Below are 26,046 nucleotides of genomic sequence, written 5' to 3'. Positions count from 1 at the left end.
CATCAGTGGGGAGAAATACAGAAATTACTGGGGAGCAGCTATTCTCAGCCTGAGGTACGTGTCTCAAATAGTTTGGACAAGTCAGGCTCTGAAACCTCCAGTTTCTCTCCACTGGTTGTAAAGTTTGTCCAGACTGGCTGCTGCAGATGTAAAAATGAGATTCATAGGTGTCTAATGTTAGGTGAGAAGTATCTCATTGAAAGAGTGTGACAGAGGCCTGCTTTATTCAGTCTCTCATTCCCAGCTCTTCAGCAGCGAGTTACATAAATGTGGGCACAGGAGTGGGATCTATCTGGACCTTATAAAGGTCTTCAAGTTTTCATCATGGCATAAAAGCAGAGTGCAACAGGAGCAGTTTCTCCTGGAAAGGATGCAGTGGCCAGAAGGATGCAGCCATCAGGTCCCAGTTTGCCAAGTTTCTGCCTCAAAATGCAATCTTAGACATAACACTAGGTGCATCAAATATTGCTGACATTTTCCTAACATTTCTCACAGACAAAAAAGTGCATAAAATTGCCCCAGTGAAAATCAAAGCAGGGTTTGTGTCGTACTGGTAGCAATGTCACAGGAAGAGAGTGTTGTGCATTTTCAGCTCAGTAGACAAAAGCCAGGGGTCTGCCAAATTTTCTAGTTTCACTTTAACTGTGGGAAAAGAGTTGCAGAAGAGACCCCAAGGTAGTAAAGGCTGATCTACACACAAAACATGCACCGGGCAGACTTGCAGTTGTTCAGCATGTGCTCTAGGCTGACCGGGAGATAGATAAGCCTTCTTGCACAGCACTGAGCTCCAGCTGATATATTCTCATCCACAGAGGTAGTTGCCTCAGGCTCAGTACTCTGTTGTCAGGGGTGGTGATGTTACTGTGATCTGGGAGGGGTCTGGTGTGCAGACATGCGGCTGTGCTTGCATCATGCGTTGCAAGAGTGGTTACCACAAAGAGCTGTTGCCTTTTGACCTTCCCCGTGAATCTGTGCTGACCAGGGCTACGTGGCCCTCGGCTGGTATGCAGCCCCTGCAAAATAATCTCTTGTTTGCCTGTGAACGCCATCCCCATTGATCAGTTTCCAGCTGGCTTATATTGGTTTAGCTTAATTCAATGCAAGTGTTTTGCATGTAGAAAAGGCTCCGTAAATGTTCCCATGAGGTCTAAATCAGTTCCTCTGTCTCTCTCGCTCTTTAAATCCTATTGTCACTCATGTGTAGCTTTCCTACACTCAGTACATGTCTATTGCTGGGGGGAGCAATTGCCAGGGGCTTAATTTTAGAGAGGAATGCTCACCCTGCTGTCTGGGAATGAAGCCTGGCATAGCCAACTTCAAAGACTAGACAGATTTGTTGTTGAGCTTAAAAGACATCTTCCCCTTGACTGGGATTTGCTATTGTATCTCTTTTGCTCTCATCTTCCCATTCAGCACTCGGGAGGGCTCAGGTGCTTTCCAGACTCCTTCCATCTTTGGACCCTTTCAAATGCACATATTAGGTGCTAGCAAATTCTCAGCTCTGCCTCTTGGCCGCTGAACATCACTGAGCTGACTGAGGATGTGGTGGATTTGACAGGATCTGTGTTTAAAGAATCCGTCATTTGGCTCTTCTGTTTACACAGAGCCCTGGCACTCAGACAGCACAGACCTAAAAGAAGGGTTATTTTTAACTCTAATAAACTAGCACAGAAGGAGAGAGTTCTTTGCCTTCTTCCATCACTTCACATCACAATTTTAGTCCTAACGAAGGACTTCACACCAAATATAATAAAGGAATGAACTGTTTTTCCTGTGTGCCTGTTGTTTTTCTGAAAGACATATGTGTTTGTTTATTTTTAGATTATAAAATGCAATTATTGTGTTCTCTGAAGTACACATGTAAAATTAAAAACATGTTGAGTCAACTTGCTGCTTAATTTATGTTAATTAAACTATTCAATGGGAAGGATGTTCCTGGTTAGGTTGCTTCAGTGGGATCTGGATTTTATTCTTGGCTCTGCCACAGATTGCCTGTTTGATTCATGGCAAGTCACTTAATCTCCCGGTGTTTCAGTTCTTCATTCCCAAAATGAAGATAATTCTCCTTCATCTTGTCTGTTTTGACTGTAAATTCTTGAAGCAGGGTATATTTTGCACAGCATTCAGCATAGTATACTCTAAGTTTAATTTATAATTGTATGTAATGATAATAGGTCATCTTGTCTCCAAGAAAAAACCACCTCTGCAAATCCTTCCCAGTGCATGGATTTGCAAAAAAATACACTTTTCACCACACCCAGACAGGCAATAAGTCAGAGCTCTGTCAGATCATGCTCAAAACTGAGTTTTCATCAGTGGAAATATGCTGATCTCAGGTTTCCAAACCCTGGGCTTTTGTTCTGGAAGTCAAGAACTCATATTCAAGAAGAGCTTAGTTCTCTCATTGCATCCTTAAACTTCATGTAAGCTAAGGAGTGTGTGAAATCTCATCAGGAGTTTTACTACAGATCAGGTCCAGGCCTGTGGGTTAGGTAAGACAGAAACTCTGGCTTGAGCACACTTGGCCGGCACGCCTGGGAAAACTCAGCATTGTGTGAATGGCTGAAGGACCTGCTTTGCTCTGACACTTTCCGACATCTCCATCTGTCAAATAATCAGTCTCAGAATAGGCTACACCAGGCTAGCAGGATCTACCTCTGATTAGCCTAGTAACTAGTTAGGAGCAGTGTTGATTTTCTGTCACAACTTGATGTATACTCATTTGTGTTGACCATCTTCCCACTACACCCGCACACGTCTGCTTTCCTGTTTATTCACCCGTTGTGTTTTGCCTGGATGTTTGCCTTATGGTTTTGTACAGTGCCTAGCACATTGGAGACCTCAGCCCTAAGCTGGCAGTACTGGAGTAGCAGTTACCAGCGGAGGTGCCCTCCGTTTTCAGTCAGTGCTGGCTTTAGCTGAATCATTTTCTCAAACCAATCAATTGGCTCTATTGAACCCTAGATGTAAACCCTTATTTCTTCAGATCTGGGAACTCAGGCTATATTTGCAATGAAGAGGGTGAGCAGGAGCTAATGCACGATGGGATTATGCTGTTACTTTATTACCTGACAACACTCAGACAGAGCGCTTTTCAATGTCATCTACAGTCAGTATACACCCCTCATTATAAAAGACCACAGTATCTGTGGGGCTTCCTCCCTTCCTGCTGCCTGTGTCTGCCCCAGAGCAGTGTAAAGGCCAGGTCAGCCCTACAATTTTTCTACCTGCACAAAGTCCCAATGTAGGCACACTTCTATCAGCCTAAAACTGCTTTCTTCACTTGACATACATTGTACCATCCTTTGCAAATGTAACTGAGAGACATCTAACATGAGGTTCACTATGTGAGCTCAGAGTGCCAATCCTTTGACTGCCTGGCCAGCTGGGCTTGGGCTGTCACATGACAGAAGAGGAGTCGTCCCAGCCTTGCACTGCTGCCAACACACATGCTGGTTTTGGGCCCCATACTCCAAATGGACTTCCACTAAATTACACACTTCCCATAGCCAACCTGGCAGCAAGGCGCGTGCCCCAAGCATGACCCAAAGGGCCAAAGTACTCGTTCCCCACTAGCTTGTCTGATCATGTTCACAGAGAGGAGTTGGCGAGGATAGCAGTAGCACTAAGCTTTCTTAATGTCATCTGGAGTCAGTATAAACCCCACTCATTATAAAAAATTTTGTGCATAGTTTAAATCTGCCCTGTTCATTGCTGGATACATTTGCCCAACAGCATTGTAAGCTGCATGATGCAACTCACCCTGCTCATGAACAACATGGTCATGCAATAGACCTCTCCTGCTGGCTATCCCTTGGGAGAAAAGTTCTGGCCACCAGCTGACGCTCCCAAGACAGATCAGCCTAATGAGCCTGAAATAGAGGTCACTGAAGTTCAGAGCTGGTTCAGTTTGCACCTGGGTATTTAATTCTTCACGTCTCTGGTTCCCATCAATAAGCTGTAAGCAAAGGAGAGCAGGAGGAACCAAGGATCAGGGTGTCCATGGGCATCTGCTCCTGTAACACTCACACTGAATTAAAGCAAATAGCCTCTGCTTCACCCCATTTAGCCAACTCACTTGCAATTCACACCTATCCCATACAGCCATTTCTGTTTTCATTTCTTCCTCCCGATTCACTGAAAAATTCTCCCTCACTCTTTCCGTAAACTCAGCAGCCTGTCTTCTGTTGAAGTTACAAGTCAGATGTTAGCTTAGCCAGTGATTAATACAGCTCTTGAAAAGGTCAGCTTTGAATCTCACTGCCAAGTTCACCCACCTCTCTGGGCAACTCCTTATACCTCTTCTCTTCCCTTCATAACATATTTGCAGTTGAAAATAATTAAAACTGATATGCTACTTTATATCTTGAAAGCACATTAATTGTAATCTTGCTCTTGGGTGTTGGGAAACGTTTTGAGGTTGTGCTTGGAGAAGAAGGACCTGTTTAATCCACCTCTCACACAGATTGCTTGCAGCTCTGAAAACCTGATCTTTGGCTGTCTATCTGTTCCTGTGTACTGCCTAACCACCTCTCGAAACAGCGTGGTGGATCTGAGGAAGTGAATTCAATATAATTATTGTTATCTATTGGTGGGGACACAGAAGGATCACATCAAATTTTACAAACTAAAGGGTCCTCATTCTCCCTCACTCCCAAACTAGGGCAGTCTTTGTAAGCTTGGACAAGTAGTCTCACCCCATTAAAGATTAAAGCTGGGTTTGTCGCATACTGCACAGCTTAACTTGTCCTGGTTCTGTCTGGGCTTCTACGTGTGCAGCATCACCAAGGAAGAAGCTCTACTCCGCATCAACAAATGCAAAGTGACCCTTTTGATAGGTAATATTTTAGGAAATTTCATCTTGGAGCCTCTCACATGGAGAAATACAGTTAGGAGTAAGCAGATTTTGCCTGTGAGTGTTTTTGTTTTCTTGTTCCTTTTGAAGTAAAAGAGGAAATGTGGGAACCATTTCTAAATTACCCATGCACCAGAGTGACAGAAGAAACCCAGAAACAGATAAAGACCAACAGCTGTAACATATTGTGGTACAAGGAAGCAATTAGCTTATGGCATAAAAGAATGAAATCACACATAGAAATCATTTGTGTCTCCTAGCGTTACCTTGGCAACCTGGAAACTCTGGGCCAAATGAGACCCGTGATCGTAGGCCAGCAATGGTGTGGTATGGAGATGTGCCACCCTAGAGGGAAGAGTCCCAGCCTTTCCTTAATGGTCTCATCTGAGACCTCGCAGATGTGTGGGAAGAGACGAGAGGGAAGAAGGGGTCAGCCGCTTCCCCTCTCTCTGAGCTTTCCCAGCATTGCTCCAAGTTCCCGGAAGAGCTTGCTTCTCCCTGCCACGGGGACGCCTCAAGGGAGCTTTGGTCCATGTCCCCCCAGAACCTTGCGTCATAAGCTGGGTGACTGACCGCAGCCTTTCGGCTGCCCTCCTACTCTCGATTGGCCTCAACTTTGGGCACGAAAGGCCATCCTCACAGGATTGCTTAAAAGTTGCGTCATCAAGCAATAAAACAGTGAAAATACCTCAGGGTGGGAGAGGAATTTGAGATAAAAATTCTTTACCAGACATTGCAAAAGAAACCATAGCCTCATCAAAATGAATGAGCTAACACCCATTGCCTTCAGTGTGGCCAGGGCTTCAGTCTTGACGTGTGAGATGCCATGCTGCCATAGTGATGAGTTCAGGATAGCATTAGCCGCATGAAGTCAGACAGATGGATTGATGGATGTAATCAAATTTCCTGCCCCGGTTACAGTTTTACCGTCCAAAGCCTCAATTTAATCAGCGGTTGTACTCATAGTGGGATTTGTTTCAGGAGGGACTCCATTTACCACTCTCAGTTTCTGAGAGCTGGTTAATCCTTTCATGGGGCAGGGTTCGCATATCATGCCTCATAAACTCCCTACGTGAGGGTTTAAGAAGAAAGAACAGGATTTGTCATAAGTGCTCCGCTAGCGTGTCTTCACGGCAGGCACACAGATACCCAACCAGATGGCTTCACCGCATTAACTTCTCAGAGGTGGAGACCAAGGTCCAAAAATACACAGTGGCCAGATCCATGTATGCTAACCCCCCTCTCCCTCCCTAGAAAGGTCTGGGAACAGAAACACCCGAGCTGTCCCTGCATAAGCCATCTACATGTGGCTTTTTTGCCACATTCATCCAGCTCTAGATTTCCCAGCCCCAAACTGGTGAGCATGCATCATGATGTGCTTCATGAGCCTATCAGCCCAGAGGATCTCCACGCAGTGTCCCACTGTGTGGAGCGGACATGCCAGCTCCGGTCCCACTGAGGTTACGGAAAAATTCACTGCATACAAAGGGTCACAGCAGCGTTCGTGCTTTTGGGAACCCCTCCCACCAAGGACTATCGCTAGCCCTGTGTGGTGCAGGATCAGTTTAAAATAACTTCACTGAGAGCGCTGCATGGAAATCCCCTGCCAGTCACCCTCCTCACGTGTTTTTTGTTCTGAGAATCAACAGGCCTCAAAGAGCGGTCTCAGAAGAGGCCACATCTGTACAGAGTTTGCTTTCATCCCCACAAGGGTTCCCAAACAATGCCAGTGCCAGCCGGAGGTTTGCTGAATGGTATGAGAACCAAAGGCTTTCTTTGCTTTCTGTTCATCCATTAAAACCTTGTGAGTCAAAATTAAGAGGACAGGAGTGGGAGCTTTTGGAGGCTGTGGTTTCTCACAAATGCCTAAAGCTAAGTACTAATGAGAAAGTTAAAAAAAAAAAAGTCTGCAACCCATCACCACAGCAATACCACAATTAGAGACAAATCCAGTATGTGCTGCTTTACATTTATGATGCAGACAAACTAATTTACCTAATTGGGGCTGTCTACAAAATGCATATAAAATAGTACTCTGTCCTCAAGGTCCAGTATCAGAGATTCTTGCTACTGAAGTCCAAAAGTGCAGACACACAGCCTGGACACCTGCTACTCTCTGAGCATGGAATTAGCTGAGCCACCTCTACACGGGAAGTTTTGAACATTTTCTTCATTGTCCCACCCACAAGTGATGGGTGAAAACCCATCAGTTGAGAAGCCTGCAAGGATAAGTGCATACTCAAATCAATCTGAAATCAAATCTCTTTTATTTCAGAATTTAAAAAACAAAACCAAGAAAAAGTGAAAAGCCCAGTTGGGTTCTCCCACTTGAGACTAAGTTTTATCTTACAGGTTTTGAGTAGTCCTAAACAGATTAAGGTATGATTTAGCTTCTTTGAGAAAGCAAACATTTTTTCTTTGTCAATACAAAGATTTTTTTTGTTGTTGCTTAAAAGGAGCTCCCACTCCCCTGAAGTTTGGTCTATATATTTTGATAGCCACTGTTTGTGCAGCACAGAAGCTTAGCAGAGAAGTTCAGCTGCTGCATTTCTGAGGTGCTGGCACTACCTCCATGAGAAATAAAGCCAGGACCACTCTAAAAGACTTCAGCAAACAGTTTTGGAAAATAATTTAATGGCATGAAGTCTGATGGGAAGAAAAGAGGTAGAATTGTAGTAAGGAAACAAGTACCCATCTTTCTGGACTAGTTTCAGACTTTGCCTGTGAGCGAGCACAATGCTCATGCAGCGATGGAAGGACAGCGCATTCGGTGACAACAGGTAGAGTAGGCGAGTGGTGCCTCTGCTCCTCTTGCCTCACCCCCTGAGCCTGGTACTGCCTCCAGCCAGAGTGCCAGGCACAAGCTCCCCTGGTGAGCCCAATGCCCTTCTTTCGGGCACATGCCCATTTACCTCCATGTGGGTTTCTGCCCACATTCCAAAATCCTACCTGGATCCCATGACAGCCTCAGTAATGTGCCTGGGAAAGAAACAAATACCTTCCTGTACTGGGCGTGGACCAGCTCACTCACATTTGTCTCATTTATCCCAGAGAAGTGGAGATATTGCCTCACAGATGAAATCAGCTCAGGTCTCCACCTCTTTTTCCAGTAAAGGGCGAACCCTTTCTCTCTAGGCAAAACAGAAGGAGTGGGCTTATGGAGACCACAGCATCCTTTGCCGCTCCAGGCTTGCCCAAGCTAAAGAAGAGGGTCTATGTGTTACTCCAAAAGGAATTTCTCTCCTTCCTGCTGCTTGCCATTCCTGGCCGCTGCAGCCTGCGGTACATCAGTGTGTGTGCTCAGCAGGGGAAAAATGCCGCTGACCGAGGTGGTGGTTGCCAGATGAAAAAGGCTGATCCACACAGTGGTTTCTTCTGTCTTCCTCTGAATGTGTTCACTTCAGGAGCCCCTTTCTTTTAACAGCTGGAAGAGATGTAAACAGAAGCCAGTCCCAGCTGAAAATAACTCTGCCTATGTCCTGTGTGGAGCCTGCTCGACTCCCCTTCTGGGTTTGACTCCTAATGGCAAACCAGGTTGTCGCTCAGCACTGAGGTTGCAGGCAAAGTTTGCATATAGGATAGTCACACAGGACACCCACTGAATAAGTTTCTTCCACTTCATTGGAAGCTCTAATGGCTTTAGTAAACAGGTGGAGCAAGATCGTATCTTATCTCATGGAATAAGCCACAAGAGGGAGACAAATAGCCATGTGGCACCGTTGTGGGCTCATGCCCTTAAAACCTAGGTAGGAAAAGGTTTTCTCAGCTCTTGGGAGGTTCCAAGGTTTCAGATTATTTCCCTAGCCCAAAGTAAAAATCTCAAAAAGTCTCAAGAATGAAACATGGAGAAATAAAATGCATGGCAGAAAAACTTCCCTTTTACAGTTTGAAAGTATTTCATTTCCCCTTTGGATTAAAAAAAAAAGTTAATTAGTGCTCATTCACAGAATCATTGAAACATGACACTTTCTGCTTTGAAAATATGAAGTTTGCACTTTGGGACCTCATTTTCTTTCCCAAGCAACCACTGAATTTGGAGAGATGGTGAAATAGAGCCCTTCCTACAGTTTTTGGCTCCTACCAAAAACACGTAATTTGAAAGTTCCTAAGAAATCTCAAGAGACACAGAGCTAATTCAATCATAGGATACAATGGCTGCCTTTCATGTCCTCAGTGTCTCTGACATGAGTCAAAAATTAGTCTGGATAAACATAGAAGATTTTTATCTGGAGAAAGAAACTTGAAACTGTGAAGCACAAGAACAAGGATGTAGGAAGAACAAGGCTCGTACTTGGCCCTCACCTGCTCTAAGTCCCTACAAAAGATGCCACAACAACTTCAGGGTTCAGAAGAGCTGCTGCCAGTGTTCAACTCCATGTGCAGCCCATGGAGGAGGTAGGTCCATGGAATAGGGCTTTGGAGACGCTCCCCACATTTATGCCCCAGAGCACAAAAAGTAGGGGATCCGTATCTTACTGCTAGGCCACATTAGTGAAGTATTTGAATTCCTGCATGAGCCTAAGGGCTCAAAATGCTGAAAATAAGATCTGGCTGTAAAATAGGACAAACGGGGCCCATAGCATAAATATTTCTCATGTGAGGTAATACCTGACTTTCCAGGTCAGTGGACAAAAGAAATGTGGTGTAAATATCTGTGGCTGTAGGTGACAAATGCACCCACTAGGAATTCAGTCTGGAAGAGGTAGTCAGTGGAAATTATCATATGGGAATGGTATGACATATGGCCACATGTGATAGACCATTCGTCTGTACAACCGAAATAAAACACTAAATTGAGAGCATACAAAGATAGGGCATAATGTGAGATAAAAACTACTCTCCTGCTCAACTTCGTGAGACAGACTGAGGCTACATTAACAGTAGCAAACCATACAGTGCCAGGCCCATTCTCTGGCAACTCTGGCATGGTCCAACCCCAGCTGTGCTATCAAACTCTCTTAGCCTCCAGAGTATTCTATGGGGTATGGCTGCAGACTTATGCTGGTTTCCATGTTGTGCTTGGGAATTGTTTGGGAGAAGGCTATTTGGCTTGAGCCAGAATATGCCAGAGATCAGTCTAACAATTTAACAGTATAGGCAACTCAGGGCCGTTGTCCTTGCTATGTCATTGCTCTGTTTACTAGTATAGACGTAGCCTGAGATGCCAGCTGCAGGGTGACACTTCCCATGTTCCTCGTTCTTCTTTACGTCCAAAGTCCCTTATGCTCTGAAGCATTAATCAAGATTACTAGCTGTGCTTTTTAAAAAGTATAAAAATAAAACAGGGAACTTTCAAAAAAGTCCAACTGTGACTGCTTGGTTCTCTGTGCCACTATTTCTATAGCTCTGAGTGCTGAAGAATGGCAAGAAGGAAGGAGGCAGTGATCCATTGCCCAACAGCTTTCAGGAGCCCAGAGGGTATTTCAAATGTTCCAGTGGACCATGGCATCCCGTCCCCTGTACCAGGCAGCATCCATGGCTCATTGCTTGTGGCCCTCTTCCTGCCAGCATCTGACATGGCAATGTCAGCCAAGGCCGCACAGGATCATTGGCACAGTTACAACAGCGTGAGACTTACAATAAAACATCAGAGCCATTTCTGTGTCAGGCAGAGTATTTCTCGATGAATGTACTAATAAGCCCATGGCCTGCTTCTTATTTTACACTGACATAACTGCACCCCTCTCAAATGTGCTACAGAAGGTTGCGAAATCAAGACCAAGCCCTTGGAGTCGTGTGTGATTCTTCTGAGCTTTGCAGTCAGGGCACGCAGCTTCACTTTGTGTAAAAGCTGGGGTGAGAACCGCATTCACTTTGCCCTTTGGAGACAAGAAAGCACCTGCAGCAGACTGCATGGTGAGGTTAGAGACCAGCAGTAGCAGGGGAAAGATCGGCTTCAGTGAGACCTAATTAATCCTATGGTGCCTGTTGCTGAAGGTTGTTTTCCACTGTGAAGTTGAGGGAATTTTTGTTCTCTCCAAAGAAACCCCATGCTGCTCATTTTGAAATCAGTGAGAATTCAGAGTTTGCCCCAAAAAAGGGACAGTCAAGCCTTCCGAGCGAAGAGAGAGCTCTGTTGGCCAGCATCTTGTGAATCTTAGGGGCTCTTGGAAGAGACATAGCTTTAAAGACTCCAGCATAACTTCATAAAGCATTTTTTTCCCCCTCTGTCTCCTTCCTGTATCTTCTACCACAGCTTAGGTGCTACAGTTTTTCCAAAGGTAACCCATCAAAAGAAAATTCCTAGAGAGTTCCCCACCCTGTCAACAACTGGTGTTCACCATCTGTCCCTCTGCAATGTGTTTACATGGGGAACCAAATTTTCTAATTAGAGAAAAACACAGCAAAAGGTACCCAATTCAGGTCAGGGGGAAGAGAAAACTCAAGAGTTTCTTCTTCTCTTCCACTGCATCCCGCAAAAAATATTTAAACAGTTTTTTAACATAAGGGGTTGGGGGAATGTATTCACTCTCCTAGCAAACAAGGAAAGACAAGAGGCTTCCCTAAAGGCAACACTGCAAAATACCGGCTAAGCGAACACCACACATTAAACTTTTCTACGTACTCATAACAGCCTTTAAAAAACTTGCCTGTATTTTAAGATGTGGTAATGGGGATTTATTGACCAGGACTGCTAGATATGTGTGTGAATACAAGCATGCGTACGCGCATACACACATATACTATATTATTTTTTTGCTGAGCATCTGCTTGTCTGGATATGTTCATATAATTCTCACACTTGAAGCTCCAAGGGAATGAGAATAATATCAAATGCTCACACTCTTATCTTCCCAATGCTGAGTGGGACTGCTGGGAACCCAAAAGCATCCTGTCTCAAATAAAGGAGAAGTTAAGTAACGTTAGAGGTGGAATTAATGACAGAAAGTTCCATTTTGTGCTTAACCCTTTCCACTCACTTTCGTGACCTGTTCTAACCACAGCAAGTGTTAGGAGCCCTGAAACATTGGTTTGTGGTTTGTTTACTCGAGGATGTGGGGACAAAGTCATGTTGCTGTTGGCTTTTCTTTTTTTTTTTTTGTGTTGTGCTTTTTAAAAGCAATGATAGAATCAAAGGATAATTTTTTACCACCCTGAAGGATCTTCGTGGCCTAAGGCACTGCTGATTTCAGTTAGTAGCACAAATTGATTTATGCAATATCTCCACCTAGTTACTCACTATGTTCATTCCTATCTGAAGCTGGAGGTCTCAGGTCCAGTGCTAAATGAAATGAAAAGTCCATCCATGTAAAGCATCTTACATCTAGCCCTTTGCTTTGCACTCATTCCTGGTCCTCCCATTGCTCTCACAGATATCCAGGCCTGCAGCAGTGAGGTCCCCTTCAAATTATTGAATGTTTTCTCTCCCTCAAAACCTTGTAATCAGCAGCCTCATTCTTGCCTCTTCTTTATGCCACCTCCAAAACTTGCTTGCTTGCTAAAACTTTGGCCTCTGCCCTCACAGTGCTTTCCATCAAGTGTGTTAGTTTATTCCCATTTGATTTTACAAGCCTCCCTTACAGACTACTAAAACTACCGTGGACTAAATCATCCACCTCGTCCACAGCACTGATTTCATCATCCCAGCTCAGTAAAGCTTTGTAAAACTTAACTCATCCTAAAATGATATGCTGTCTCCTCTTTTGCTAGAAGGAGCACTGTTGTATTCCAGCTGCCATCCCATCTATGAATCACCACACTGCTTCAGGTCCTACCTTGTACAATGCTGCCTTGATCCAGCCGTTATTGGACTCCTCCTGTCACAAGTATCTCATCACTTTTCTCATCATAACCCCTGTCTCCTCCTTCCTCCGCAGACCCTTGAGGATACCTACTCCTCCTCAGGATTTACTTCAGCTGGCTTGGAAGCATAGGCCCTCTTTCCCCAGCTAATGATTTTTCCCTCATTGTGCTATAATTATAATACAGTAATGAATACACACGTGTGTGTTTTAAAGGAATCCATATCAGATGTCTTTAATAGAGCACAGATGTTAATGCTGGCAACTCTTGTTCAACATGTTCTCCCATCGTTGCTTGTTGTTTCTTACACTATTTCTGATCTGGTAAACAGCAGAGGGGAAGGACTTGTCTGTCATAGTCATTGGCTACCACAAACCTCCATGGGGCCACAGTATTAATCCACTGAGGGAGCCATGCTGCATGCAGTTGGTGATTACGTCGACTCGTGAGTGAGTAAGTGAATAACAGGGAGCACTGCTGCTTCTCCTCCATATTTCACTATACAGCCCTGACTTGCCATGCCTGGCAAGGCTGGCATGCAACCAGTGCTGATCTTCAGCTCAGATTTTCAGTAAGATAGTTCCATAAACACAATGGCATCATGTCATGACATCATTACTTTCCTGTAGGTTTGAATCAGCTTGCTTGCTTTTACAGGAAATTATATATATATTCACTGCTTCTCCAACTTAATTGACACCAGGGAAGTGCCACACACATTACTCTCAACATGTAGCTCTGAAGTGCATGAACAACATTCCCATAATCCATTAGGTACCCACCCAGAACAGACTTTGTCATCATGCAAGTAAAGGCAGCTAAATAAACAGAAAGGTCAGGTCTAGAGTATAAAAGCTTGAAAAATTCGCAGTATTACTTCTAGGGGAAGGGTGAAGCAAAAATTACAGTACCTTGTGCTATGGGGGCTTCTGGCCTGATTGAAAACAGTAGACACTACGGTAATACAATACTGGTGCCAAGAGACCAAAGTTTTAATGTCTCCATCTCCCATCTCCCCAGATCCTTCCTAATATTACCCATGATGTCATTGCACTGTGAACTATTGATTTTAGCTTTGACTGGAAAGTCTTTGCAGAATAAAGAATAACACTGGAAACTGGAAGGGCATTGTATGAGATGAGATGGATAATGTAAACTAATGCACAAAACTAAACATGGCAGAAGGAAATCAAAAGAAACATTCTGCATTGTTTATGGGCTACAGGACAGTACACAAAATCACAGACCTAAGATCAGCATCTCTCTTGAGGGCCTCAGTGAAACAAAAGAGTGGAAAGCATTGTATTTATGGGATAGATCAGGTTTCATCTAAGATTCCTCCCTTCGGATCAGTTTAGATCCAACTCTATTCTACTGCTCCATCAGCAATAAATACAGAAAATATTCATATATTTACAAGAAGTATTGAAAACCTCATTATTTGTTGGAAAGGAGGGGCAGAGGGTAAAGGGGAAAGTGTCATAGTTTACAGCCATGTGTTTTCAAATAAAGGCTAATGTATGCATACCGGCACTCACTTTTACACACCAGTGCCAAAATACTGATTAACTGCAAAGTGATCTTTGCAGTGACACTGCACACAGAGCAGAGCCCTTAAAATCAGGGGCTACAATGATATACTTTGGGCCACCAGTGTTGTAAGTTGGAAATAACTTCATGACTCTCCCTTCACTCCTACCAAAGATGGCTTTGCTGAGTTCCTAGTTCAGGATTCCAACTCCTGCTTGACTCTAAACAGGCATCTTCATACACCAAGTTCTAGACACATATGTAAACCTTGCCATCTCAAGGCTTTTGTGTGACACCATCTGGGAATACATTTATAGGACTTTAATTCAAAGGGTTGAGTTATGCATATGAACTAACACCCTGCATCTGATCACTGAGCTAGCTGCAGTGCTACAGTCCCATCCCAAAACCTGCAGACATCATCTATACCAGCCCTGTCAACGGTTCATGTGCATTTTAAAAGCATCAAAGTGTTTTTCCCCATTTTCCAAGAAAAAAGAGCCCTTACAACACATAAACACATAGAAAGGCACAGACGTATTTCTTTGCATGATTTCAGTAAAAACATGCTTTTCTTATTAAACTCTGGTGCTATCCTTTGATTATAAGCATCTTCTTTCCCAGGAAATCTATGACTAAGTATGTGTAAATACTCATTTCAGGGGTCTGCCCTTGTGGTGGCTGTGGCCACCCCCAGAAATTCTCACCACGTGTGTGTGTGAATTGCCTCATAGTTGTGTGTATACTACATTCTCCCTTCCCTCAGCTTTCCTATCCATCTGGGTGCTTGCCAAGTGTGCTGGCTGGCCACCTGACCTTGTTTCGGCTGGGACAGAGTTAAATTTTCTTCTTAGTAGCTGGTACAGTGTGTTTTGGATTTAGTGTGAGAATAATGTTGATAACACGCTGATGTTTTAGTTGTTACTAAGTAGTGGTTATCCTCAGTTAAGGATTTTTCAGTTTCCCATGCTCTGCCAGCAAGCAGGTGTACAAGAAGCTGGGGGGCAGCACGGCCAGGACAGCTGATCCGAACTAGCCAAAGGGATATTCCATACCATAGGACATCATGTTCAGTATATAAACAGGGGGGAGTTGGCCGGGAGGGGCGGATCGCTGCTCGGGCATCAGTCAGCAGGTGGAAAATATGGTGCTGACACTGCTGAATATCGAGTCCAAGTCACTCAGGGATAGGGATCAGGCGATTATCTCTGGTTCTGCCTCTTCTTCATGTTCTCTATCCCAGCCGAAACCAGGACACCACGTTATTAGCAACAGAAATGGGACTTGAGTCCCAACAAGACTCTGGTGGAAGCTGGAAGTATCCCCATTGACTGCAATGGAGTTCAGCCCATTTCCACCATTTCAGCAAGGGCTTCCTAGCTCTATTATCAGGTGGTTGTGGACTCTGGTTGCTTTAGTCCTGCGGACTATTGAGAGCTTTCGATTCCACTTAACTTCAGCACAGACTAAGTGCACTCCATTGTCACTAGATAAACCCATTATAAAATGCAGCTAAGTGTATGTGCTGCTCTCTCATTGATTCCTCCATAAGGCAGGTTCATGTACATGGAAATTTGGTGGGGTTTCAGTGGCAGAAGCAGATTCCTGGCAAACCATGCACCAGCGTTTCCCTGGAGCTGCAGCTTTCCAAGCAAGGCTGCCACACATTCAGAACCTGGATCTGTGTTTCACCCCAAGTCCCACATACAATGGCCAGGCCAAGCAGCTTGTGACTCCAGCATGCTCTGGCACCAGCTGGTCACCCCTACGCAGCATGAGGCCAAGCCTTACCAAGAAAGCTGAGCTCATGTTTCCAAGAAGCAAAGAGAAAGGGAGAGGTTTGAGCAGAGCGTTGTCATTGCCGGTGGTTTCTTCCAGGCTAGCAGTAAACTTGGGTTGTTTATTGGATCCCAAACTTTTTTTGCATGTACACAGGAAAACAGATGCTTCCCACTCCTGGGCCCCATGCTCGAGCCAGGCTCCCTCAGCAAAACCCGCAGGTAGGGTACACAAATCGGGCAGCAGAGACATCGCTTCCTGCCTCTGGCTGCTTTGAGCTGGTGATATAACATTATCTATCCCACACACTTCTTTGGCCTCCTTGCCAGGCTATCAGGCTGGCTCACAGCATGCAGCTTGCTTTTCCTGTGCGGTAGGAACAGCTGCTGCCTCCGCTTACAAACGGGGAACAGAGGCCGGGGCTTGTAAGTGCTTTGGCTCAAACAGTGTGCACGGGGCATGGATGACAGAGCTGGGAAGCGAGCCAGGTCTCCCAGAGCCTGAGCAGGTGGGTGCCCTAACTACTAGGTTATCTTTCATCTTCCAGCATTAAAAGCCTGGCATGGTCCATCCATAGCCCTATCTTCAGTAAGCCTCAGGTGCAGTCCTCCATTTGATTCATTTATGCCAGCAGCAAATTAAGTTTCAGGCTCTTACAATGAATTAGAGAGGCGAAGGGGAAATAGAGCACAAACTAATGTGCCTGGACATATGCTTAACTATGGGGCTTCAGGATGGCCACCTATCACAGCCTCTTGCCTCTTCTTCTGAAACAGTGGGTGCTGATCCCTGCCTGTGCCCGGACTGTGATTTATTGCAGCTGTGCGCCCTTCTGTCGTCCGAAGAGGATCCTTCAGCTTTCTGCCTGAAGAAAGTCCTCACAAGTGACACAGGTTGTTTGAGAACATGATGCACTCACTGTTCCCCTCTCCTGTAACATTTCTTTACATAAGCAGCTGAATAGCAAAACATATCAGTGTTCATTACTAATTTTGTTATTTATAGTGAGCTGCCACAGATGGAGACTGCAGCACCATTCTATCTTTAGGGCGTAGCGCCTGCCTGTCCATACAGACAATTGGTAATTAGCACAAGAACAATTTGTTTATCTATTCTCAAACTTAAATAAATAGGAGAGCCATTTATCTGTCAAAATTCAACTCCCTCCCATTGCCAGATCCCCAGGTTAACTGCTTAATGAATAGAGCTCATCGCTTTGGGCATTTAGATAAAGAAAAAAGTGTCTTTTAAAAGAATTCCCATTAAAGAAAATGAAATATGCAATAAAAAATAACAGTTTATGTACTGAAGGGTTAGCATTTAGATCACAAGAATCAGGAGCACAGGACAAGATGAAGATCACAGGGATGTCAAGCAGAGGCGTAAAAATGGACCAACCGGTACATAAGGGAGGAGTGGTGTATATATGCTGGTTACTCCTGGCATGTGCACTTCCTACCAGTCCAGCCACCCAGCTCTCAGCCAGTCGCTCCAAGTGAATCCTTGCATGAGCATGAAAATGGGGAATAGAAAGCAGAGAGGATACTCGAAGTTCTGCAAGTAAAATCCACATGTGCACTAAGATGCACTTGCATGGCTCGGATGGCAGGACCCTGCCCAATGTAAACACCGCACAAGCCAGGGAGAAGACATGACATAGTTTTTTCTATTTTTATTGCTGATTCCAACTCTTCTTTGTTTTCTTTTATTCCCTATACCCACCTCTGAAGTTAGAGAAGAGAGGAAGAGGCTTTATGAATAGATGGACTTTGTGAGTTGCACCCAAGGGTTGGCCCCTGTTCCCTCTCTCTGTGCACCCACCACTGCTGACGGAAGGGGAATGGGAGCTGCTGAAGGACTGCTCACACTCAGTTTAAAGGCCAAAGCAGTCTGTGTGGAAAAAAACAAACAACTCTTGTCTTTCTCACAATTCAGATGTTTTCAGCATCTGAAAGTGTTCACTTACTCAAGCTTGCAGGTGCAGCTTTTTTTACATGCATATGAGTGTACACGCATCCATACGTACAGGGTGGTAAAAGCAACGGGAAAAAATAAGAAGGTTTTAGAGGTTACTGCTATCAGGCACCAAAAGTGGGTCAGATCTGAGGAATTCTGCCTGGCCTCCGTTTCCGATCATATGGGTCCCAGTGAAGAGCTATTTGTTTATTGTCCTACCACCTGGACAATCTTTATTTGACCTTTTTATCCTCCCATCCGCATCCAGGAAGGGGATAAAAGCTACTAAATAAAAGTAAACTATTCCAAATACAATGGCTGGAAAGAAATAACTAATGAGGAGCTCCTTCTTTTGTCTTTCAGCTCACAACTCCGAATTTCCCTGTAGTGGTCAAGCTGGGACATGCTCATGCTGGAATGGGGAAGGTAAGTAAAAGAAAAAATACGTATAGCTCAGGAAACAGATACACATGTGGCACAGCATTCTTGTGATCGTACACGGCGTGTGGCCAGCCAGCGAAGAGGTTAAACCTCCCCACAGCCTATCTGGGTTGCACTGGCTGTTCCTGTGGGAGAAAAGGCCTTTTTCTGCTGTCACACACTCGGCGACAGGCAGCGGTATTGGGTTGGAGGTTGTCTGGGATGCGGGAAGGGGGGTTGTGAAGAGTGGGGGAAAAGCTGGCTGGGCTGAAGTCATTAGGCTCGTCTTTTATATATTTTCTCCTGTCCTGAAAGTGGTGATGTTGTTTATTCAAGCACCTGTAATGTGCAGCTACACCCCATAGTTCTCACAATGAGGAGCAGTGGCACTGGTCTTTTTGAGCGCATTATGATGACCTTATTCAATAAAATGGGAGCCCTTCAGTTATTTTTTTTCTCCTTGCAAGGAAGAACAAGACCTTACAAAGCAGAGTGGCTGGTTGCCTGCCAAGGAATCCTGAAAAACAGTTCACTCCCCAGAAGGACCTGTTTGTTTTTCCCAGGCTCTCTGGGATCTTTATTCCCGCAGTGAATTAGCAGCCCCTGTTTCTTGGGGTGACTGGGCTCCCCTTTCAGTGAGGCATCGCCAGCACATTCCTGCTGCACTTTAGCCTCCTCTTTCTTGCATATACCTTTTAAAAAACCATCCCCTATCTGTCTAAAACTTGATTTGTTCAGAAGTAGGAAATTTTGAAGTATCACCTCTGAATCCAAATGGGTGGTAGATGAACTTCGTAACGGATACCCCTGTCACAGTGCTTCCCTAGAGCAGACAGACCTTCTCCCAGCCTTTTTTTTGCCTGAAAATTATATATAGGTACGTCAAACTTTAACTTGGTACAGCTTGTTTGCTTGCGCTCTGGGAACAGAAGCCTTTTCTGGCTTCCTGGATTGCACATGGAAGCTCTCATAATCTTTCTTGCTTTGGTTGCAATGTTCCCCTGTCTGGATGGTAGCTGCCAGAGAGGAAGTGGGCTCAGATCCCTGGGGCAGTGGTGGAGCTGGCTTTCAGCATCAAAGAATGAACATTTAAATAAGCAGGAAATGTTTGCTAAAATATTGGTGCTGCGTATGTTAAACAGGCAGAGGTGTCATTGAATTAAAGTACATGCGGACAGCCTAGAGCTGCTTGTAGAGCGAGCCACTGAACATGTCCCTGGGAAGGATTTCATTAGCAAAGTCCAACCAGGACAAATCAGGAGGAAGAAACCTCTCACTGAGGAAAGGTTTCAAGTTCCTTGAGACCCTGCAATCCTGGATCTCTCTGACTGCTCTGCAATTTCACCTGTAATGTAGGGAGGGCTTCATGTGTCTCTCTTGTGCACAAAGAACCCTCAGTGGCTACAGAAATGGGGGCAGAATCAGAGAAAAGTACCCCAATTTTAAGAGTGTTTCCAGACAAAACACTCAGCAGAGTATTTAGCTATTGTCTTCTGCACCAGACACCAGATCTTCTTCCACCTCTCACTTTCCCTCCCATTTTATTCTTTAATGATGTTGATTTTTGCTGTCACAAGTTATAGGGGAAGAGAGTTTCTATTCAAACTCCAGGCACAATTGAACACAGTGGTACAAGGGGGGTACGTAGGAAGTCATTCCAGATGAAGATAGGCTGACAGCCAGCATCTTAGAAGAAAGAATGGGTCTGAGGCCAAGTTTACTTTAGTCCATTACGAAATCAGAGACTACTAGCAAAGTCTGGATGCGGATTTGGGCACAGAGTTTCAACACTGCTCTGTTCAGTAGATGGGGAAGGTACAGGAAGGAAGGGTTGTTGACCTTACGGTTTTAGTTTGGGCCCTTCTCCAGCCACAAGCAGCCTGAAGGAAAGTTGAGACTGATTAAATTAGTCTTCTTGAAGTCCCACTGCATTTCATTGCATAGAGCAAAAAGAGAAGAGAGAAAGTGAAAATAAAATAAAGAACAAGTCAGTTGGTTTAAAAGACAAGTAACAGGAATTTGTTTCATGTTGTTTTTAAGACAATAGGGTTCAAGTCCCAGCGGGACTGACAGAAAGAAACCACAGAAAATGTCAGGAGAAATACAGATAAGCAGAACTATGGGTATACTAGAAAAGTAACACCTATAGGTAAAAAAAATCAAACCTCCAATTAAGTAATTCAGAAGAGGAGAGTTTCCAGGAGACATAATGGTGGTTTTAACCTTCATAATGTAAAATAACCAGTGACGATAAGGAGATTACAGAGAGCTAAAGGATTTCTTTGCATTGGTCTTCAGAAGTAGAGATGATAGCAGGAAACAGCAGGTCTTTAGCTGTAAAATATACGTAATATGAAAAGAGAGAGGTTTGCTTTTGGTTTAGATGAGTGTAAGAAAGTAAATGTTAATAAAGCACCTGCATCAGGTCATGTTTTGTATAAAAGCAGTGACTAAAGAAACAAAGGATAAAATAACCAACCTATTAGCCAAAGTACACATGTGAGTATTAAAAATAGTACTTACTGCAACAAACAATGCCAAGGTAGCGAGCCGTGCATTTGTACCTGTAATGGGTGCTTCAAAGGATGTAAGCATTCAGATTACAATCTCATTACCAGCAGAAATTGTCAAGGAAGTACTTACATTTTTCATGTTATTAATGATAAAATCACATGTAATGGGAGGCACCAAGGCTTAGAAGAATGAGCAAAGATGGGAAGTCCAGACACTGTTACTCTTTATTTGTACTGAGGCAGTGGCCAGGAGCCAGAAAAACTCTGGACACAGAAAAGACCTCTTCCCCAAAGAGCTCCACCATTGACTTGCAGGGAGATTTGTGTCATTTCACAGTTCTTCTTCAGTTTCCCTGTGTTACAGACCAGAGGGATTATAATGATTACCTGATACTTATTGCTAATTCATGTTCATAAGGCTGTTGGCACTATAAGAAGTGCTGAGTGTTTATTATTTTGCAATAATGGCTAGAAAGAGCAGAATTATAGTAGTCAGACTTTCATTTTCACATATCTTTTTTTTCACAACATTTTCACAAAATTCACTCACTACATTTTTTAGTCAGAGCGTTGAACAGATAATCCTCAAAGCTAAAATGAAAAATAATCGTGTTATGACTTGTAAGAAACAGGCTCTATTGACTGTCTTTAGCTTGGAAGAGGAACAGTTAGTATTCAGCGTCAGAACCAAAAGGGGTGGCAGTATACCATTAGTGATAGAAATGCTCTTGCCAAGTGATGTGTGTGTGTAAGGTGCAGGTGGAGATGAAGAAAACAAATATGCAATAAAAGGCATCTTTTGAAATTTCCATTGAGAAATCCAGAAACAACAGCCTCTCTATTGACTTGAACAGAGACACCAGGAATAGCCTTCACCCACAGAGACAAAGGGGCCGCAGACAATCTTCTCATCTAAAAACAGGACATATGCCCCTCAGCCTCTCCCATGACCATCATTATCCCCCTTCCAAAATTTGGAGTCACTTCATATTTCGCTGGCACTGGAAGATCATAACAAGTGCTCTGTGTGTTGCTGGTCCAATACAGTATCAATACAAATAAAATACCTGTAGAAATACTGCTTAGACAATGGTTTACAATGGAGTCAGCAGAGAAGGACCTTTCTCATGTTGTATTTAAGTTGCCCAGGCTCATGGGGTCAACAGTACTCAAGGACTCTTCCAGGGAAACCATGGATAGACACTGAGAGGAGATGTCCTTCCCTGTGCAGAACTGAACTATTGTTCACTCAGCAGTTCCTAAGAGGTCAAGGCGTTTTTAAGCATTGTGCAGTTTGAGCCTACCTACCCCAGAAGTGACTGAGGGTCTCTGTTGAATAGGGTGAGCGCTCTTCCTGACTCCAGTTCTCATAATGCCAGAGCCCATGGAAAAAAATAAAGCTCTGAGTGTGTTAGTATCTGCCATTTGTGTGCTAACATGACCCTAAAATGCCCTGGGAACAGAACCCAGCACTGCAAATACACTCAAAGAGCCTCTTCGCCTCTTCCTGATCAGATCATGAGAAGGAAACAACTGCCAGATCTGCAAAGAGAGGAAAAACAGTATCTGTTCATGTGGCTTTATATATATTTATATGAATTTAATTAAAAAAAATATATATATATTTTGCTACTCTTACTTTATTTTTAGACCTCTCTAATTAGGCCAGTTTAAGAGTCACCTCCTGTCCCCTCCTGCCCCATAATTATGAAAACGTCTCCTCAGTACAAATCCTGGCTCAGATGAATTTATTACATTGTAGAAGAAAAACTTGTTGTTCATAATAACGTGGTCAGAGTTATTTTCTCTCTTAGTGGATGGGAAAGACTTCTCTACTTTTTTTTTCCCCTGGTATAAATATAGCACAAACTAAACAGAGCCACTCTGTAATGTAAAAATACTGCAAGCTTTTTATCAGGAAGGACAGCTCGTCACCTTGTCTCTCTCGGGACTGGAAATAGAATGTTCCAAAAGTGAGAGCTTTGAAAATCCAGTGTGCTAAAGAGGAAAGGAAGGGGAAAGGGCTGCCTCGGTTTGTCAAGGAACAAATATTTTCTTTTACAGAGGACAAATAATGACTTGACATGTAACATTCACAACAGAGCAGCCCAATCACTGTGTTCCCACTGACTCATGAGCGAGGAGGTACCACCCATCTTGAAAATAGCAAAAGCATCCCCATTTCTTGCACATCAGTCTGCAAGCTTTTGCTGGACACAGAAAATAGTGGCTGATCCAGGGCACCGGGGACCAAAGCTGCCAAGACCTGGGGCTGAGAGACGCTCTTCATTAGGAAGTTAGTAGGGACTATAAGGTGTAATGCATTAAAGGCAGCATAACATCTGGAGAACTTCAGTGTGAGGATAATAGGGAAATGCAGACTCTGTTGTGTCTTTATTATTTTGAGGTGGGTCACAGTTAGGCCTAAACTGAATGTATGTCAGTTGGATCAGGTATTTTCCAAGAAGGGGAGTATAATTTGGGGTAGAGGGAAGGAGAGACTCAGGAAACCCTCTGTGCAGAGCCATTCCTGAAGACCCACTGTCCCAAAATGATAAAGTCACTACAGAAAGGCTAAGCACAGGTTGAGATAGATGAAAAATCACAAGCTTTGTGTGGCCACGCCAGTTCCTCTGGAGGAAAACACTCAGACCATACATTTTCACAAGCCTACCAAGACTCAGTTAAAAACCACGTTGCCAAGCCCGGCCCTGGCTCAGCCTTGGACACTTGCCTTGCAGCTGAACCTGCCTCTAACCCATTTGGACACAGAAACAGCTTCTGCAAGCCATCTCCAAAGTGGTGTGGGTTTAACCTGTAAGGCAGAGTTAACTCTGGATGACACTCAGAGAGGCAAGGCTAGGGCAGCCCTAGCAGACTACTATAATTATGCCACTTTGGCTGACTGACTATTTTTTCATGTGGCCACATAACTAATGAAAGCAAAAGGGGACTGTGAGGCAATACCTTGCAGTGCTTAGGCTAAAGATGAGAGAGGAGTGCCGTAGCCCTGGGACCCAGGTGTCCAGGAACATCTGGGATATACAACAGGCAGTACATGCAGGCACTACGAGACAGAGGAAGCAGAAATTCTTACCCAGGTCCCTCACTGCAGGAACCTGTGCTCACACATATCTCAGGGGTGGATCAGACTGCCCGGGAAATATCCACGGTGGGTTTTTAACCATGCCAGGACCCACCCTCCAAACTCCTGTCTTGTAAGAAGGCCTCAAAAGAAGGTCCGCAGCAGGGCCGGGGCAGAAGTGTTTCTTCCTGATCTGTCCCTCAGACTGCTCTCCAGCCAAGGGCAGGAAGATCAGTGCCTGTTGGGCAGGCTGAGGACGGGAATGGGCACCAGCTGCAGGTCACGTAGTATCAGTCTCTGAGATGCCACCACAGGGCAAAGGGACGGTCACATCTGTGTGAGCATGCCCCCAGGGATCCAGCCAGACTCCCCTCTCCAATGCAGCAACAGGGAGCATGCTAGGGCACAGCTGGTGCCTGGGTTAGAGAAGAGAGACAGAAGAGAAGCAGGAACTATCCCAGGGAGCTTTCTTACTCAGAAAAGGCATTTGTCAACACACTGGCCCAAACTCTTCACAACAGGTCACTAAAACGCTACAGCAAACAGCAGCTGATGGCTCCAGAATGAATCTATTGCTGCTCAAACAGCCAGCACAGCTAAGCAAACAGGCTGCCAGGGCAGGGGCTGTGTTTGCACTCGCTGTTTGCACTCCTTTATGCAGCTAATGGGATATTGCATTTATCCTATGAAAGTTGCAAAAACAAAAAGAGAGAGAGAGAAAAATGGCTTCCTGTTGATCTCTTTCCAACTTCTTTTCTCAGTTTCATGCGTTGGCCAACCTGCCATTTTAGAAGACAGATTTATCCCTTATTAGGTAAATTGGTAACTGTTTGCTCTAGAATGATTTTTAATAGTCCCTTCTTAAATAATGCCCTCTGGTGTCACACTACATCCACCCTGGCTTTGGTTATCTCTAGGGGGTTTTCTCCTGTTAGGAGAATGGATATTTTATTGACATGTAAAAGGGTTACAAGGCAGGAGGAAATGAATTATATAAAATTTAAAAGTAGAAAGCTAATAAAATGGTGGACTTGATAGATAAGGCAGGAAAATAAATCTAATTTAACTGTAACTGGAGTGCTTCCCGTTTATGAAGTAATAACTGTACCCTGGGCTAAACCAGCGTTAACCCAGGACAGGGCTATTATTTTGTCAAATTTGGCCAGCTCTAACAATTAACAAACAGTGGCTCAGATTTCAGCTTTGGTGTGGTGATTATTTTGATGCCTGGTGGGAAATAAGGCTGTGATCTCCTAAAAGGGAACCTCTGTGAGGTGCTTTCTCTGAAAAGTCCATGCGAAGGGCTCTGGCACGGGCCAGGGAAGATGGCAGAGCTGTTTCCTGAGGACTGTGCAGTGGTGTAGCACTGTGGGAGTCATCTTTGTTTTTCATTTCTTACTTTGTGTCCTCGGTGAGTCCCCCCACAGGACTTCTTTATTTACCCAGCCAAAAATCCTCAGGCTCACTGGAGAAAACACCTTCAAGTGCTTTCCCTCTGTCCCCATAGGGAAGGGGTGATGGAGAGGAGGAAGAAATGGACCTTTACTTTCCCTAGCATGCTGTATTTTTGAGAAAAAATCCCATTTAATGAGATGCACATACAGCTCCTTTCTAGCAATAACAATATGGTCTAATTCCAATCTGGAGAGAGAAGCAGCATCCCTTCCTCTGCCTCTGGGACAAATGTCCCTGGGCTGGGGATGCAAACATTTCAGCTGGGGCCCAAAGACATCTGTTGCACATGCTCAGCACTTTGTTTCAGATCCCATAAATGTCCTTGTTCCAAGTAGGTCATTATATAATGGCTTTTGTCTTTTCCCATTGCCAGAAGGGTCCGGGAGAACATGTCGTAACACTGTGTGTCGCCTGCCCGTGCAGTCCCTCCTGCAATCATCTCATCTGGGTGGGACTCTCTCACTTGATGTCATTCAGCCCAGCACAGCTCTTATCTGTGCAACAAAAATAACCCGGCCCCGACACAGCCTGCATTGTTCCCCGTGGTATTTTGCAAGCCATGCCCAGGCTGGGGGCTCCCCCCATATGAGGTGCTCCCCTCTCCCGCTCCCCCCGCTGCCTCTGCAGCATTCCTACTGCCTCACCCTGCCCTGCCACGCCAGGAGGAGCCAGCACCACACACAGCCCCGCTCAGACATAGAGGGGAACAA

At 44.5% G+C, this 26,046-nt stretch overlaps 1 protein-coding gene across 2 annotated transcripts in view; it reads left to right on the top strand.

Annotated features, from left to right (window-relative positions):
- SYN3 (synapsin III) overlaps positions 1-26,046 on the top strand; it is a 180,283-nt gene that overhangs the window by 128,285 nt on the left and 25,952 nt on the right. For both annotated transcript variants that reach the window (XM_050915509.1, XM_050915511.1), the window contains one exon: positions 18,227-18,289. In XM_050915509.1, coding sequence (XP_050771466.1) covers positions 18,227-18,289 — 63 coding nt within the window. The remainder of the gene's footprint in view (positions 1-18,226; positions 18,290-26,046) is intronic.

Source organism: Gymnogyps californianus, chromosome 1 (genome assembly GCF_018139145.2).
Source record: "Gymnogyps californianus isolate 813 chromosome 1, ASM1813914v2, whole genome shotgun sequence".
NCBI classification, from domain to species: Eukaryota; Metazoa; Chordata; class Aves; order Accipitriformes; family Cathartidae; genus Gymnogyps; species Gymnogyps californianus.
This window is presented reverse-complemented; position numbering and strand designations above follow the sequence as displayed.